This window comes from Podarcis filfolensis (assembly GCF_964270895.1).
Source record: "Podarcis filfolensis genome assembly, chromosome: 18".
Classification (NCBI taxonomy): domain Eukaryota; kingdom Metazoa; phylum Chordata; class Lepidosauria; order Squamata; family Lacertidae; genus Podarcis; species Podarcis filfolensis.
The window spans coordinates 10,793,598-10,810,956 of record NC_139622.1 but is presented as its reverse complement, the minus strand read 5'-3'; the positions used below and the strand labels follow the sequence as shown (position 1 = coordinate 10,810,956).

The 17,359-nt window shown below is 46.9% G+C and overlaps 2 protein-coding genes across 3 annotated transcripts in view; both read right to left on the bottom strand.

The window, feature by feature from the left end:
* RNF126 (ring finger protein 126) overlaps nt 1-17,359 on the bottom strand; it is a 767,042-nt gene that overhangs the window by 433,784 nt on the left and 315,899 nt on the right. The gene's annotated exons all lie outside the window — the stretch shown is intronic.
* On the bottom strand, nt 579-15,919 carry HMG20B (high mobility group 20B). Of its 2 annotated transcripts, none has more exons than XM_083594843.1 (10): nt 15,848-15,919; nt 13,018-13,103; nt 12,336-12,441; nt 10,490-10,693; nt 9,261-9,381; nt 7,781-7,827; nt 6,227-6,305; nt 4,414-4,629; nt 3,555-3,687; nt 579-2,844 (listed from the first exon to the last, which is right to left on the bottom strand). In XM_083594843.1, the coding sequence occupies exons 2-10, from the start codon at nt 13,050-13,052 to the stop codon at nt 2,832-2,834; spliced, it is 954 nt and encodes a 317-aa protein (XP_083450969.1). In that variant the 5' UTR covers nt 13,053-13,103; nt 15,848-15,919; the 3' UTR covers nt 579-2,831. The 2 variants fall into 2 exon arrangements, with proteins under 2 accessions (XP_083450969.1, XP_083450968.1); XM_083594842.1 differs by having other exon boundaries at nt 12,324-12,441; nt 15,848-15,908.

Here is a 17,359-nt window from a genome sequence, read left to right as displayed (position 1 = left end):
AAGTAAACTCCCATTTAGAAGGCCACAGCAAGAACATGGAAGAAAACTCCTTTAACCTGTTTGTAGATTCACCTTTTTTTCCCCAGAGGTGGGATGTGAGGCATCATTTATCCTTCAAAACACTTTATATCATTATTCAGCTATGGCAAAAGCTCAATTATTTGCAAGGACGAAGCATTGATAGTCACGCTTTTGTTGGTAAAGGATCACACTGCGAATTGCCAATGTGATCTTTTATCTTGCTTAATTATAATTTGATTTTCAGTTATACGTTTAAAACGGCCTCTCATTTTTGGGAGAGAGTGGGGTCTACAAACTACGTTAGGGAATATTATCCGTGCAAAAGCACCTCTTTCGATATGTAGTTTAAATGCGTCAACGTGACTCGTTTTAAGGTAACTGTTGGGTGGTTTCCGCGTCAATGCAAACTGCAAACAATAAAAATTAAGAGCAATTCTTACGGTAAAAAGCAAGCAGTACTGAAATGAAATTTGTATGGTGTGTTGTTGGCTCAAATGCAAAGTTCCTCCTGCAAGTTTCATCCCAGACTCAAAATCTGACAATTACTTACGGAGGTCTGTGTTTTTAAAAGTTTTTTATTTCATTTAAAAAAAAATCCCTGCACCCACAAAAGCAACATTCCCACTTCCCTCGCTGCTAAAATAGCTTTTTTCTGTTGCCGTCGTTCAACGCGCAACACTAAGAAAATACAAGATTCAGAAAGTCTATATATGAGCGTCAGAGCTAATTCGTCACAAGGCAAGAGACACAGACAAGACAGGATTTCTCCTCTCTTTCTTATGAGAAAGAGGATCTAGAGCGTTCTAAAACTAAAGCGGGTTAATCCAAATTTTGTGCCAAGGAAACTCGAGATCCTCCGTTGACAAACCAGACCGTTCTGCATTCTGCAACGTAAACCATGGTTAGGGCACAGAGGAAAGAAACCACGATTCCTGGGGTTAGCGTTACGGCCGAAGCAGGGGTCATCGTTTTGTTTCGATCCAAATAAATCATAATTGGTAATTCCGCGGGCTGATCAATGTAGTTTCGAGTTACATAAACCACAAACCAGGGTTTGCATGCAACGCGAAACCAGGGTTATGGCTCATTTCTCCTGAACAAGGAACTATGGTGCACACTGTCTGCTTGATCACAGTAAACCATGGTTTAGGCGAAAAAACGGCCAGGTCTTGCCAGCTGATGTCATTCTGCAAATTAAGCAAAATTACGCATAATTACAAATTATTCTTCTCCGTCCTCCTCTTGGGAAGCGGGGAAAGGGCTTTGAAAACCCCTCACACACGATACAGGGGACCTCTCTTAAATTTCCTGCTCCACTGAAAATGAGGAGAGCAAGAAACTTATCTACGGTTGCAATCGAAATTATTCCAAAAACAAAAAGCCATTGCAAATCTAGTTTATTATCGAAATCCACAAACTTTTAGTGGATTGCAAGGAGCAAATAGTTCGACGCGACGGCTGCTCCAAACAGGTTTCCCCAAATTCAGCTGAAAACGCGTCTTTGATTTGATCCTCGCAAATAGCGGAAAATCTGTGAATTTTGATAACAAACCTGTTTTGCAATGGGGGAGGGGTTGAATAATTTTTGATTGCAACTGTCTACAAAAAAAGCACAAAAGCCTGGATTCTTAGAGCAATGAAATCAGGGTCTAATTTTGTTTTCAAAAAATTATTTTATTTATTTACCCTACCAAATTGTAGGCATTTTTTTTCCCCCGGATGTGAAAATTCCAGGAAATTAACCCTAAAAATAAATAGGTCGAGGCAGTGATACAGCTCAGCGGTGGTCGGGGGACCAGAATAGTGCAGATAAAAATATCTGGCTGGATCAAACCTGAGAGTGAAGTCCCATTAATCTCAGTGGGTCTTACACCCAAGTAGTCTTACCTGCGACTGCACTGTAAAAACATGGTTTTCAGGCAGGTCTTTTCCACTCTAAAAGTCCTGGAAAGCCACTAACTGAGTCCAGCAATTATGGGCTGGATCTCAAGCCACATTGCATGGTCCCTTTACCTAGAAAGGAACAGGATCCGTGTAGCTCAGGGACTTTGCACGGAAAAGATCTCAGGTTTAATGTCTGGGTCTCTCCAATTTAAAACGCAACACTTATTTGGGGGGCCCCTGCAAAAATTTAATCTGCATTTCTGACGCAGCATGTGCCCTGTTTGCATCAAACCTTAGCCAGCAATTATCGTAAATTTATTCATTCGTCCCCGCGAGCGACTGTGCCGCAAATCGGAAGTCCTGACTCTGGGCTGGCTGGCCGTGCCGTGAAAACGGCAGCGTTTCAAACAGATCCTTGAGAAATCTAGCCGATTCGAAAGCGGTGCTCTTCTCTTGTTTAAGAAACAGCAGGCAGGCGCAGAAAAATGAGGGGCAAACGCGGATCCATCAATTATAGTCAATTAAGCGGTTTGGAAGAAGGAACACCCTACGGATTTTGTGCCGCAATGTGCGCACCACCGACGTTCTCGCCGCGATAAAACGCCAAAACACCGGCGGCAAAAATTGGAATTCCCGTCGTCGTCTTCCTTCCCCGATAAGAACCGCAGAATTTCGGAGCTGGAGGAACCTTTGCGCAAACATGATTTTTTTTACTAATGTTCTAAAATATCTAACCACCCTGACGGACAGCTTTGAGGAGGAATAAGGAGATTGGGAGAAGATTGATCCTGAAACATCTCAGGAGCACAGAAGAGGCACAGTTAAGAGAGGAGGTCTGGAAGGCGGAGGCAGCTGCAAGAAGGGAGACTTGGAGGAGACGCACAGTTGTGCGACGTTTTCGAGTTGCGCTGTGAGGTCGTGGCTGCTCACAAGTGTTCACTGGAAGAGAGGGGGGGATAAGCAATATCATCATCATAAGTTATTATTTTTACCCCAGCCACTCTGGGTGGCTCCCAAAATATTAAAAACACAATAAAACACCAAACATTAAAAACTTCCCTAAACAGGGCTGCCTTCAGATGTCTTCTAAAAGTCAGATAGTTGTTGATTTCCTTGACATCTGAAGGGAGGGCGCCACCACCGAGAAGGCCCTCTGCCTGGTTCCCTGTAACCTCGCTTCTCGCAGGGAGGGAACCGCCAGAAGGCCCTCAGGAGATGGACCCCGGTGTCCGGGCTGGATGATGGGGGTGGAGGCGCTCCTTCATGGATACTGGGCCATTTAGGGCTTTAAAGGTCAACACCAACCCTTTGAATTGTGCTTGGAAACGTCCTGGGAGCCAATGTAGGTCTTTCAGGACCGGTGTTATATGGTCTCCAGATACGTCTGGTCTCCAGCTCCCATCAGCCTCAGTCAACACGGCCCACGGTCAGGAATTATGGGAGTTGGAGTCGAGGACCACAGGTTCCCGCCACTCCAGCGCCACCTACTGCCAGGCTCCCCACCTTCCGCCCATTGAACCGCTACCTGCCAATGCGCCCACCTCTCACAACAATTGGCATAATTTGCAAAGGTCCCACCTCCTCTCCGGACCAGGCAGCCCCCTTCCCGACCCGCCGCTTGTGACGGCTGCGTCCCGCGCATGGCTCACCTGGCGATGCGAGACAGAATCTCCTTGACCCGCACCACGAGCCTCTCGTTCTGTACCGGGTTGCTCTCGATGGCGCTGTGGAGCTTCGCCATGTAGAAATCGAGGGTGCTCAATGTCGGGGTCTCCCCGGTGCCTGGGGGAGAAAAACCAATCAGATATCCGCTGACCTCCATCGCACTCTGCAAACTGACCGTCTGCCCATATCGCTATTATTATTTAGGTCCCAGAGTGGATGTGTGTTTGTCTGTGTGTGTGTGTAGCTGATAAGAAGGTTGGCAGTTTGAATCCCCACGACAGGATGAGCTCCCGTTGCTCGGTCCCTGCTCCTGCCAATAAGGTCCACTATTCAAAAACCTAAAATGTATTCTATATAGGTAAAGGTAAAGGGACCCCTGACCATTAGGTCCAGACTCTGGGGTTGCGGCGCTCATCTCGCTTTACTGGCCGAGGGAGCTGGCGTACAACTTCCGGGTCATGTGGCCAGCAGGACTAAGCCGCTTCTGGCGAACCAGAGCAGCGCACAGAAACACCATTTACCTTCCCGCCGGAGCGGTACCTATTTATCTACTTGCACTTGGACGTGCTTTCGAACTGCTAGGTTGGCAGGAGCAGGGACCGAGCAACGGGAGCTCACCCCGTCATTGCAGGGATTCAAACCGCTGACCTTCTGATCGGCAAGCCCTAGGCTCTGTGGTTTAACCGACAGCGCCATCCGCATCCCAATGGTATATAATTGACTTTTTATTTCTATTCTTTATATAGCGTGTTGTTGTTTTATTGCTATGGCCGATGGCTGACGCAAATAAAGATTCATTCATTCATTCATTTAGCTACGTCCCGCCCGGTGGGGGCCACCCACCTGGGATTGGCAGGCTGGCAAAGCTGGCGGTCAAGGCTTGGCGCACTGTCTGTAGCTGCTTCTGCAAGGCGATGGTCTGGCGCTCTTCCAGAGCCAATTCCTGCTCCAGGCGCTCTTTGGCGCAACTCATGTTCTCTGTGTGTTTCTGCAAGATGGAGTTCTGCTCCTCAAACTCCGTGTTCACCTTGCGCAGGCGACGGAGCTCTGCTTCCCGGGCTGGAGAAACAAACGGACAACACAGGGAGTGTGAAATTGTGGGTGAACATATCAGACGACACAGCGATTCTTCAAACAGCTCTTGTTTATTCACAGGCCAGGACAGAACTGAACTGAAGGGTTCAATCTGCCTGCTTATATAGAGCTCCAGTACAACGTAACTGTAGCAATTTTCTAAAACTATCCAATCACTTTCGATCCCTTATTTGCATAACTATCTACAGTATCCCCCTGCTGGCCCAGGGTGAGAACTTCAGTACATAACAGGGAGAGTATTGGAACAGGAAATTTGTGGGTGCCCTGCATGGGGAATTTTGCGGGTGATCACGCACCCAGGGGAGTTGGCACCTGTGCATGTCAGGATCAAGGCCGGATTTAGGTTTGGCAAGGCCCTCAGCTCCTGAAGGTAGCGGGGCCCTTTATATGTCCAGTTGTCCTTTGTCAGCAACAAATTGTCACTGCTTTTTGTGTTTTGAATATATGCTATATGGTCGTTTAGGGACCCAATAGGTATCTAAAGCCATTTGCACATCACAAAATAGGTATTTTATCAAAGCAATTGTTGAACTGAAATACAAGAAGTATATCAATAGGTAAAGACAAAGGGACCCCTGACCATTAGGTCCAGTCGTGGCCGACTCTGGGGTTGCGACGCTCATCTCGCTTTATTGGCCGAGGGAGCCGGCCTTCAGCTTCTGGGTCATGTGGCCAGCAGGACTAAGCCGCTTCTGGCGAACCAGAGCAGCGCACGGAAACGCTGTTTACCTTCCCGCCAGAGCGGTACCTATTGATCTACTTGCACTTTGACGTGCTTTCGAACTGCTAGGTTGGCAGGAGCAGGGACCGAGCAACGGGAGCTCACCCCGTCGCCAGGATTCGAACTGCTGACCTTCTGATCGGCAAGTCCTAGGCTCTGTGGTTTAACCCACAGCGCCACCCGTGTCCCATAGATAGATAGATAGATCGATAGATAGATATAAAAGCTAATCGCCAAATGGCCTTCTCAGTGGTGGCACCCATCAGATGTCAAGGAGATAAAGACCTTTTAGAAGACATCTGAAGGCAGCCCTGTTTAGGGAAGCTTTTAATGTTTGGTGTTTTATCGTGTTTTTAATTTTCTGGTACCTATTTATCTACTTGCACTTTGAGGTGCTTTGGAACTGCTAGGTGGGCAGAAGCAGGGACCGAGCAACGGGAGCTCACCCCATCGCAGGGATTCGAACCGCCAACTTTCTGATCGGCAAGTCCTAGGCTCTGTGGTTTAACCCACAGCGCCACCCGCGTTCCTACCCTATATATAGAAAGGAGCAAAACAGTGATATTTTAGGGAGCAGGCTAGCAGGCGGGGCCCATGACTTACATCCTAGGAGCCTACACAACACAAAACACTGTTGCTGTACGCAGGTTTTATTTCATTTGTTTTTTATCTTATATTTTGGAAATGTACATCCAGTTGTTGTTTTTTCCTTTAAATTTTTTGGGGGCCCCCAAGAGAGTGGGGCCCTAAGCTATAGCTTGTTTAGCTTATACGTAAATCCGGCACTCGTACCCCGGACTTTTGCAAGCCCACGACAGCCTGCTCAGTTCCTTAAATTACCTTTATTCTGGTCCAAGAACTCCTCAGTAAATATGGGGACGTCAAATGTCGAGAATCCGTCGCTGCCTCCCTCTCCCAGCTGATTGAGAAGGAAACAGGTGAACAGAAACAAGAGAACAAATATAAAACTTTGCATTATTTTCCCAGGGAAAATTTGGGGATGAATTGGGAGTTGTGCATGTTTTTGGGGGGGCAGGTGGAAAAAGTCTTAGGAAATCATTTTCTAAATCCCCACAGTGCAGAAATGTTCGTTTTGGGGCCTCCTACCATGAAAATCACCTTCGGAAAACAAAACCCCCACATTTCTGGACTCAAACCCTCAAGATGGATAAATAGGGGGGTAAAACATTCAACTCTTAAATAAATAAGAATAGCCATTATTCTATTTGGTACCCCCAAATCACTATCAACCAATCAAGGCCCCTTGAAGATATCATGCGTTCCTTGCTTTATATAAAACGCCCAGAGAATTATTATTTTTTAAAATCATCTATTTTTAGCTGTTTTTCGGGCCGTTACCCCCAGGAAATGGCAGCTGGAACTTCTGTCTGATAAAAGATTTTCACATCCGGCAGCCAAATTTGCTCTATCAGCTAAGAAGCTCCGTTCCAGCTATGTTACAGCTCCCTAATTTTAATTTCAAAACCTTATTGCATGCTGTAAACTTTTATAGGTCATGATTTTCCAGAATAAAACGTTGTTCTTACACCCTGGTTGTGCATCGTAAAGACTATATACGATGAACTGATGGGATTTTTAAAAACATAAAAGCAAACTTGTAGCAGCAGTGATGGCCCATAAAGAACAATCCCAAAATCTAAATTAGGAAAATGCTCATTTGGCCAAATAAAATGTTATGGGCAATGGGCAAGCTTTGGAGTGCTTCAGAGTGCTTCTCTGGACTGATGAAGAACTCTGCTAGTCTCCAAAGCTTGCGTGCAAGAAAATTTGCTTTTGATAACAACAACAAAACTAAATTCTTAAATGGAAGATCTGGTGGGAGGGATGGGATGAAGAACTCTGCTAATCTCCAAAGCTTGCATACAAGAAAATTGGTTTTTAACAGAAGCAAGAACAAAATTAAATTCTTAAAAGGAAGGTCTGGGGGCATGGGCTGTTGAAGAACTCTGTTAATCTCCAAAGCTTGCATACAAGAAAATTTGCTTTTGATAACAAAAACAAAATTAAATCCTTAAAAGGAAAGTCTGGAGGGAGGTATGGGCTGAGGAGGAACTCTGCAAATCTCAGAGCTTGCATGCAAGAAAATTTGCTTTTGATAACAGCAGCAACAAAATTAAATTCTTAAAAGGAAGGTCTGGGGGAATGGGCTGAGGAAGAACTCTGCAAATCTCCAAAGCTTGCGTACAAGAAAATTGGTTTTTAACAGAAGCAAGAAGAAAATAAATTCTTTAAAAGGTCTGGGAGGGATGGGCTCATGAAGAACTCAGCTAATCTCCAAAGCTTGCATACAAGAAAATTGCTTTTTAACAGAAGCAACAAAATTTAATTCTTAAAAAGAAGGCCTGGGGCATTTCCTCTGATAGCCTGATTTACCTTGTACCCGTTCAGCAGCGTGTTCACGACTCCAGAACCGGCATCCTCTGCAAGGTATTGTAAAAAAAGCAATAATAATGTCAACAGGGAGTGGGGAGATGGTGACTCAACTGAGCACACAGAATGATTCGGAGAGCATAGGCAGAATTCCAGCCCAGATCCCCAAAACCTGAGGCTCGCCCTCTTTCCCAGCCCCAGGCTGCTAAATTTGCAATTTGTCCTGTGCTTACTAGCTAAAAGACACGACACAAAAGGAAAGGCGGGAGGAGGGAAAAGGAAAACGAGCGAACACGTCAGGAAATCTGTCGCTCTTACATTGCCTCTTCCCCAAAAGTTTATTAAGGGCTAGAACTCCCCATGAAGGAGGCCACCCCTTCTGTTTCTTTCTTCCTTTTAAATAATCTTTATTATACATCCATTTACATAAACCTAATACAATACAATATGTACAGTAGATACATTACCTACCTACATACGCACGGTGGACACACCATAAATGTTTGACTCCCAACTCTCCTCATTGTGTTGTTTTACAATTTATTAATCTGTACGCATTTCATTCTTATTATTCCGCTTTCCCATTTTTTATCTAGACAAATGTCAGGGGTTCGGGAGCAGGAGCACAGGGGAGAGAGGAAATGGAGAGCGAGGGGGAGGAATCCGAGGGCAGCGTAGGGGAGTATGACAGTGACCCGAGAGATTCCATGAGCTTCTCCAGCGAATCAGAAGATTCCCAGAAGGGGGCGCCGATGGTCAGGGCAAGGGGGGTCCCAGGGGGGACGCACCAGAAACAAGGAGCCAGCGGGGAACCCCAAAGCAGCAGCGGGGGATCAGGACCAGTTTCCCCACCAGAGCGTAGTGGGGGGGAAGAGTCACATGTGTCAGGGCCAGCGTCTCCTCCAGCGGGGAGAGGAGATGAGTCAGGGCTGACCACGCCTCCATCGGGGAGTGGGGGAATGGAGGGGAGGTCAGTTGCAGCTAGCCCCCCCGAAGGGGGAAGCAGTGACAGCAGCAGTGAAACGGTCAGGAGGAAAACTGCTGGCTGGGCGTGCGCGCCAAGTTCAAATGTGCAGGCGCGGGGGACAGCAGGAGACCCGGATTGGGAACCAGCTCCTAAAGCCCGCCGGAGGGAGGGAGAAGGCTCAGGGGAATCAGCGTCAGAAGAGTCTAGAAAGGGCGAGACCCCGGCGGGCAGGCGGACCCAGAGGAGGAAAGAGCAGCGGAAAAGGTGGAGCAAAGCGAGGGTCTTAAACTGGTGTACAGGGGGAGGAGATTCAGACGGATCATCAGCGGTCTAACAGTTGAGACGTAGAGCTGCGCGCTGCGGCTCTGGAAGTGGAACTGAACTTCAATAAAGACTTTTGTACTTAACAACGAAGCAGCGTTGGTCCTTTGTGAGCTGGGACCTTGGGACCAGCTCTGACAACAAATTTTATCCGCCTTACAAAACTTAGGGCAAACCTACTAGCGACTGTCTCACCTTTCTTGATCTTCTTCTCCTGCATCTTTTCGGCACACATCTTGTAGGCTTCGGACTGCTGGTATTCCCTCAGCTCCTTCATGTACTGTTGCTTCTCGCGCTCGGCCTCATCTAGGTATCGCTGGAACGAAGGAGGGAGAAGGGTGAACCTCCCCTCTGCGACCCACAAGCCGCCTCTGGCCTTATTTCCAGCTGGCAAACCCCTCTGCCCTTTACACCATGGCTCCCAACAGAATATTAAAAACACGATAAAACATCAAACATTAAAAACTCCCCTAAACAGGGCTGCCTGTTTAACGGGTTGAGGCTGAATCCTGATAAGACAGAAGGAGTGTTTTGGGGGGGACAGGGGGCGGGCAGGTGTGGGGGACTCCCTGGTCCTGAATGGGGTAACTGTACCCCCGAAGGACCAGGTGTGCAGCCTGGGAGTCATTTTGGACTCACAGCTGTCCATGGAGGCGCAGGTCAATTCTGTGTCCAGGGCAGCTCCATCTGGTACGCAGGATGAGACCCTCCCTGCCTGCAGACTGTGGTGCATGCTCTGGTTATCTCCCGCTTGGACTACTGCCATGCGCTCTCCGTGGGGCTGCCTTGGAAGGTGACCTGGAAACTACAACTAATCCAGAATGCGGCCACCAGACTGGGGACTGGGAGCGGCCGCCGAGACCATATAACCCCGGTCCTGAAAGATCTACATTGGCTCCTGGGACATTTCCGAGCACAATTCAAAATGTTGGGGCTGACCTTGAAAGCCCTAAATGGCCCTGTATCCCTGAAGGAGCGTCTCCACCCCCATCGTCCAGCCCGGACACTGAGGTCCACCTCTGAGGGCCTTCTGGCTGTTCCCTCCCTGCGAGAAGCGAGGTTACAGGGAACCAGGCAGAGGGCCTTCTCGGTGGTGGCGCCCTCCCTTCAGATGTCAAGGAAATAAACAACTACCTGACTTTTAGAAGACATATGAAGGCAGCCCTGTTTAGGGAAGCTTTTAATGTTTAATAGACTATTGTATTTTAATATTCTGTTGGAAGCCGCCCAGAGTGGCTGGGGAAACCCAGCCAGATGGGCAGGGTATAAATAATAAATTATTATTATTATTATTATTATTATTATTATTATTATTATTATTATTATTACAGACATCACTGCCTCCGTCCGAGAAGGCAGATCAGAGCCATCATGGCTAAAAGCCCATCGCTGACTCTCCTCCATGAAAATTCAGCCACTCTCACCTGTTTATCCACCGGCTGGAGTTTGCTCCATTCTGCGCCCAACATCTTCGTGATCTCCGGGAAGGGCAGGTCGGGGTGTTGCATACGGATCAGCTCCCGCCGTTCGTTCAGGAAGCGGACGTATCCTGTCACCGGGGCCTTTGGCCCGTTTGGGAGAATCTTCTTCCTCTTCTTGCCCTTCGGCCATCCCCTCTTCTTCACGGGCTACTCAGGAGGAAAACAGGAGATAGCTGAAAACCCGCAGCCAGAACACATATCAAGCTGGGGGTTCCAGCTCGCATTAGAAAGCCAACACAGGTTTCTAGTCCTCATGGGCTCAGAGCATTGTTTGGAAGGGGGAACCTTCTGACCTTAAGAGCTGCCCAGCAAAATAATTCCTGACTAGTGGGCATCCGACCTCTGTTGGAAAACCTCCAGCAAAGGGGGACTTGCTGCCAGAAAGTTTAGTTGGAATCTATTTATGCGGCCCCCAAGTATCTCGTTAGCCCCCAAAATGGAAAGTAGCAAGGTCCCAGCTAAAGAGGCCTGGAAACTTTAAGTAGACAGAATACAGTGGTACCTTGGTTCCCAAACGCGGAAAACCCGGAAGTACAGTGGTACCTCGCAAGACGAATGCCTCGCAAGACGAAAAACGTGCAAGACGAAAGAGTTTTCCGTTTTTTGAGTCGTTCCGCAAGACGAATTTCCCTATGGGCTTGCTTCGCAAGACGAAACGTCTTGCGAGTTCTTGCGAGTTTGTTTCCTTTTTCTTTAAGCCGCTAAGCCGCTAATAGCCGTGCTTCGCAAGACAAAAAAACCACAAGACGAGACTCCCGGAACGGATTAATTTCGTCTTGCGAGGTACCACTGTAAGTGTTCCAGTTTTCAAATGTTTTTTGGAAGCCGGACGTCCGATGCGACTGTCGGCTATTGTTTCCGGGGCGCCTGTGCCAATCAGAAGCTGCGCCTCGGTTTCCGAACATTTTGGAAGTCAAACGGACTTCTGAAACAGTTCAGCTTTGGCACCTTTGTTTTTGCTATTTATTTTGCGTTTTTGTTTTTGAGGCTTTTTCGGTTCATTTGTGTTGGTGACTGTTTGGAACCCAGTTCAGCTACTGCTTGACTGATTGTGTGGCTGCGGAAACGGATGAAAGCCCGCCATCCAAACAATGACTATCATCACTGCAGGTAAGGAAAAAATAATAATTTCAATTTTTATCATCTACAATACTGTCTTATTTATAGTACAGTACATAGATTCTTAGGGGATGCGGGTGGCGCTGTGGGTTAAACCACAGAGCCTAGGACTTGCTGATCAGAAGGTCGGCGGTTCGAATCCCCGCCACGGGGTGAGCTCCCGTTGCTCGGTCCCTGCTCCTGCCAACCTAGCAGTTCGAAAGCACGTCAAAGTGCAAGTAGATCAATAGGTACCGCTCTGGCGGGAAGGTAAACAGCGTTTCCGTGTGCTGCTCTGGTTCGCCAGAAGCGGCTTAGTCCTGCTGGCCACATGACCCGGAAGCTGTACGCCAGCTCCCTCGGCCAGTAAAGTGAGATGAGTGCCGCAACCCCAGAGTCGTCCGTGACTGGACCTAACAGTCAGGGGTCCCTTTACCTTTAAGTGCTTGAAAAATTACAATGAATTTTTTTGTTCGTTTAAGGCGAGATTCCACCACAACCACCCCCTGGTTCCTTCATATCAATATTGAGACTCGGTCGCGCAGGGGTGCAGCAAAAGTTGGCAGCAAGGCAGAGTCTTTCCCCCTCCGGGGACAAAAAACCTGTAGCCCCCGGATGCCAAGACCCCAAGCGGGTCTGGGATGGCGGAAAATCTCGTAGCCCTGACATATAGACGCACCAGGGGTCTCACCTCTTCTTCGCCATGGGGCTTTTCTGCGATCAGACGAGGGACTTCGCTTTTCTCCTGTTTGATTGACACCAGGAAACTCCCCGGCTGGGTTTTCCCCGCGGCGTTCCTGAAACCAAAAAAAGCACGCACGCGAAAAAGGTTACACGGAACTGCAAATTTACCCTGAATTTCCATCCGTAAAAGGAAGCTTCCGTTTATTTATTTTCCTAAAAGACTCTGTTGATTCGTCAGTCCAAAAGAATTACCGTATTTTTTGCTCTATAAGACTCACTTTTTCCCTCCTAAAAAGTAAGGGGAAATGTGTGTGCATCTTACGGAGCGAATGCAGGCTGCGCAGCTATCCCAGAAGCCAGAACAGCAAGAGGGATTGCTGCTTTCGCTGCACAGCAATCCCTCTTGCTGTTCTGGCTTCTGGGATTCAGAATATTCTTTTTCTTGTTTTCCTCCTCCAAAAACTAGGTGCGTCTTATGGTCTGGTGCGTCTTATAGAGCGAAAAATACGGTAATAAAAATGATCTCTTCGATAGCTGAACAAATGGAGCTTTCGAACCCGGATTTGAAAAGTAAAAGGTTTTCTTTTTCACCTCTGCCATGCCAAACCCTTTAATCTTGATAGTTTGGCCGGTGTTCAAGCATTTGGCAACTTTAAAAAGCACCAACACAAAATACAGTCAATACTCACAGAAGCCCAGCCGCTTGCCTGGCACCGTGTGACATTTTCGGTTTGTTGGCGGTGAGAAACTCAGGCGACCGCTCTTAACAGGGAGCCTGAAAGAGACGATTCAGGACTTAATGCGAAAAGCACAGTGGGGAAGTGAGAGCGGGCATGTTTCGCACAGGGACCCTGGAACATTTTGCACGAGGACTCCCTTTCTGTTTCAACGCACAAGCTCTTTCCCCCCCCCCCAATTTTTTTTAATTCATTTTATAACACAAATAATAAGCACAAACAGAAAAGACAAACAATACTAACAAATTCTTGTCATATCCTTATTTTTCTAAACATTGTTAAGTGGGTTTCCCCAAGTCCCCCCTATCTGATTTTCATTTTACTTCATCTTTAGCAGTTTACACATATCATTATTTCTAACCATCTTTTTTTTAATCGCACTTAAAATAGCTTCACATTTTATCACTTACAAATAATAATATTTTGAAATACCCTGTCGACTACTTCTAACCCTATATCCACTTCCAAAGCTAGTCTAAGGTTTAAATATTAACATATTTTTTCAAATATTCCTTAAACCTCTTCTAATCTTCTTCCACCGTCTCTTCTCTCTGGTCAGGGAGTCTCCCACTCAGTTTGGCAAGTTCCATATAGTCAACAACGCAAAAACTCTTTTCCAGGAAACCGTATCGCTGCACTGGTCCATCGCGCGTTTCCGACAGGGTAAACCTTGCAAGTGAAGGCGCGGGTTGGGTCAGGCTAGAGGTCCTTCTGAGGTCCCTTCCGACTTTACAAGCCTATGATTCAACACTGGAGGCAGGGGCAGACCCTCCAAGTGTCCCTATTGTCCAGGGACAGTCCCAGATTTACAGAAAATGTCCAGGTTTCTGATCTGACCCTGGAGTGTCCCGCTTTTCCTTAGGACGTCCCTATTTTCAGGGGAGAAACATTGGAGGGGATGGAATAGGACGTCCCTATTTTCAGGGGAGAAACGTTGGAGGGGATGGAATAGGACGTCCCTATTTTAAGGGGAGAAACGTTGGAGGGGATGGAATAGGACGTCCCTATTTTCAGGGGAGAAACGTTGGAGGGGATGGAATAGGACGTCCCTATTTTAAGGGGAGAAACGTTGGAGGGGATGGAATAGGACGTCCCTATTTTCAGGGGAGAAACGTTGGAGGGGATGGAATAGGACGTCCCTATTTTAAGGGGAGAAACGTTGGAGGGGATGGAATAGGACGTCCCTATTTTCAGGGGAGAAACATTGGAGGGGATGGAATAGGACGTCCCTATTTTCAGGGGAGAAACGTTGGAGGGGATGGAATAGGACGTCCCTATTTTAAGGGGAGAAACGTTGGAGGGGATGGAATAGGACGTCCCTATTTTCACAGGAGAAACGTTGGAGGTGATGGAATAGGATGTCCCTATTTCATCGGATAAATGCTGGAGGGGATGGAATAGGACGTCCCTATTTTCACGGGAGAATCGTTGGAGGGGATGGAATAGGACGTCCCTATTTTCAGGGGAGAAACGTTGGAGGGGATGGAATAGGACGTCCCTATTTTCAGGGGAGAAACGTTGGAGGGGATGGAATAGGACGTCCCTATTTTCAGGGGAGAAACGTTGGAGGGGATGGAATAGGACGTCCCTATTTTCAGGGGAGAAACGTTGGAGGGGATGGAATAGGACGTCCCTATTTTCACAGGAGAAACGTTGGAGGGGATGGAATAGGATGTCCCTATTTTCAGGGGAGAAACGTTGGAGGGGATGGAATAGGACGTCCCTATTTTCAGGGGAGAAATGTTGGAGGGGATGGAATAGGACGTCCCTATTTTCAGGGGAGAAACGTTGGAGGGTCTGGAGTCATGTGACCCCCGATCCAAGCAGGTAAGTAACTACGCAACCTTTAGAAGACATCTGAAGGCAGCCCTGGATAGGAAAGTTTTATATATATATTGGAAGCTACCCAGAGTGGCTGGGGCAACCCAGTCAGATGGGCAGGATATATAAATCATAAAACAACAAGAACAATGGAAGAGGACAACCCTATTTCCACCGGAGAAAAGTTGGAGGGCATGTAGTTTATGTGACCCACCTTCCCCCAGTCAAGGAGATAAGTAACACTTCTCCAACGAAAATAGGGACGTCCTATTCAATAATAATAATAATAATAACAATGGGAAAGTCGCTATTTTCGTGGGGGAGAGACAGGCAGGCACTATTGCATTCGCATTAATTAATCCTGGAAAAAGTAAATAGAGCCCCCGCCTTTTGCAATATGTTTCCTTCCCACGCTCCCCCCCCTTAAAAAAAACAAGAAAAATTAGCAATAGTGCCGGGGGTCGGGTTGGGGGGCAGAGAGACAGGCAGACACCATTGCATTCGCATTAATCCACTTGGAAAAAGTAAATAGAGCCCCCGCCTTTTGCAATATTTTTCCTTCCCAGGCTCCCCCCTCCCTTAAAAAAAACAAAAAAAAATAGCTATAGGGCCGAGGGTCGGGTTGGGGGACTGCCCCCTCCCTTAATAAAAACAAGAAAAATTAGCAATAGTGCCGGGGGCAAAGGGAGGGTCGGGGTTGGGGGGCAGAGAGACAGGCAGGCACCATTGCATTCAAATTAATTCTCTTGGAAAAAGTCAATACTGTACAGTCCATATATTTCCTTCCCAGCCTCCCCCCTCCCTTAAAAAACAACAAAAAAAATCAGATTTTTTTTTTAGAAATTTAAAAAATAAAAAAATCCTAGATCTCCCCCTCTTGCAGATGCCCAGATCCCCCCCCTCCCCGACCCAGCAGCCCGGATTAATAACACCGATAAAAATAAAAATATTAAATAGGAACCTTTGCAAAAGTTTCCCCAGTCTTTCATCCGCAGAAGCGCCGCCCCTTTCGCAGCTGGGTCCTTATGCAAATGACCGCCCTCTCCCCAGGCGCGGATTGGACGGGACTCGCCGCCGCCGCGCTGCGGATTGGCTCGCTCGCGTTCCATCGCTTCCCCCGCCCTCGCCCCGCCCCTACCCGCCCTCGCTTTGCCTTCCAGCGGCGGCCGCGCGCAATGGAACGCATCACGGCTCGGAGGCGACGCGGATTGGCCGAGGGCGGAACCAATCGGAGAGCGTGTTCTGAGTCGAATTGTATCAATGGGGGAGGAACTTCAAAGGGAGACGCGAACGTTCTGTGCGCGTCCATTTCCTTTTAATGCCTTTATTTTAATTAAAATAATTAATTATTTTATTTTAGTTATTTATTAATTAATTATTTTATTATTATTATTATTGTTATTAATTATTTTAATTATTTTCAGTTTTATACATTTCAATGACTTTACAATCATTTTAACCCCTTTTTTCTGCGATTCCTTAAATTTATTTTTTTAATATTTTCTGCATATTCCAAATTAACTTAATTTTTCTCTTTTATTCATCTTCTTTCAATATATACTCTTGTAAATATTTACTCCCTGCAAAGCTGAATAACTGTACACATCCTTTTCATTGTTTTTTTAACAAATCCCATTTTATTTATACTTTTCAAGTTTACACATTTCGCTACATTCATTTCGACATTTCAGAACTCGACTTCCTTCCCCCTCTTTCTGCGTTTCCTTAAATTTGTTTTTAATATCTCCTGCATATCCAAATTAACTTAATCTGCTCATTTATTCATTCTTTTATTTATGATTTTCAGTTACGTACATTTCAATGATTTTACAATCATTTTAACCCCTCTTTCTGCAGTTCCTTAAATTAATTTATTTTTATATCTTCTGCATATCCCAAGTTAACTTAATTCGCTCTTTTACTCATCTGCTTTCCTCAGAGACACAGAAAGTGCTTGCCTGCACTTTTGATTCCAGAGAATCCTGCCCTTTTCACTTTCATAAAAGCCAAGTTTCTAGTCCATAGTACCGCCTTTTTTCACCCGGCCAGAACTCGCTGGAACTCAGTTTCGGCACCTCTCAGGTGGTCACCATTGCCATTATAAAAGAACCGCTGTTTTTAATTTTTATCTGTGTGAACAATTTTTTAAAATTTTTATCTGTGTTGTTTTAAATGAGACTATCTTGGCTGTGGGGACTCGGGTGGCGCTGTGGGTTGAACCACAGAGCCTAGGACTTGCCGGTCAGAAGGTCGGCAGTTCGAACCCCCGCGATGGGGTGAGCTCCCGTTGCTCGGTCCCTGCTCCTGCCAACCTAGCAGTTCGAAAGCACGTCAAAGTGCAAGTAGATCAATAGGTACCGCTCCGGTGGGAAGGTAAACGGCGTTTCCGTGCGCTGCTCTGGTTCGCCAGAAGCGGCTTAGTCCTGCTGGCCACATGACCCGGAAGCTGTACGCCGGCTCCCTCAGCCAATAA

Bases quoted from the DNA above. Each gene is read 5' to 3' on its own strand.
- HMG20B (XM_083594842.1), bottom strand. From the start codon at position 13,052: ATGTCACACGGTGCCAGGCAAGCGGCTGGGCTTCT. The intron at 6,306-7,780 runs GTAAATCAGGCT...CTTCTCAATCAG, and splicing joins CGCTGCTGAACGGGTACAAG to CTGGGAGAGGGAGGCAGCGA. The intron at 4,630-6,226 runs GTAATTTAAGGA...TTGTTTCTCCAG, and splicing joins GTTCTTGGACCAGAATAAAG to CCCGGGAAGCAGAGCTCCGT.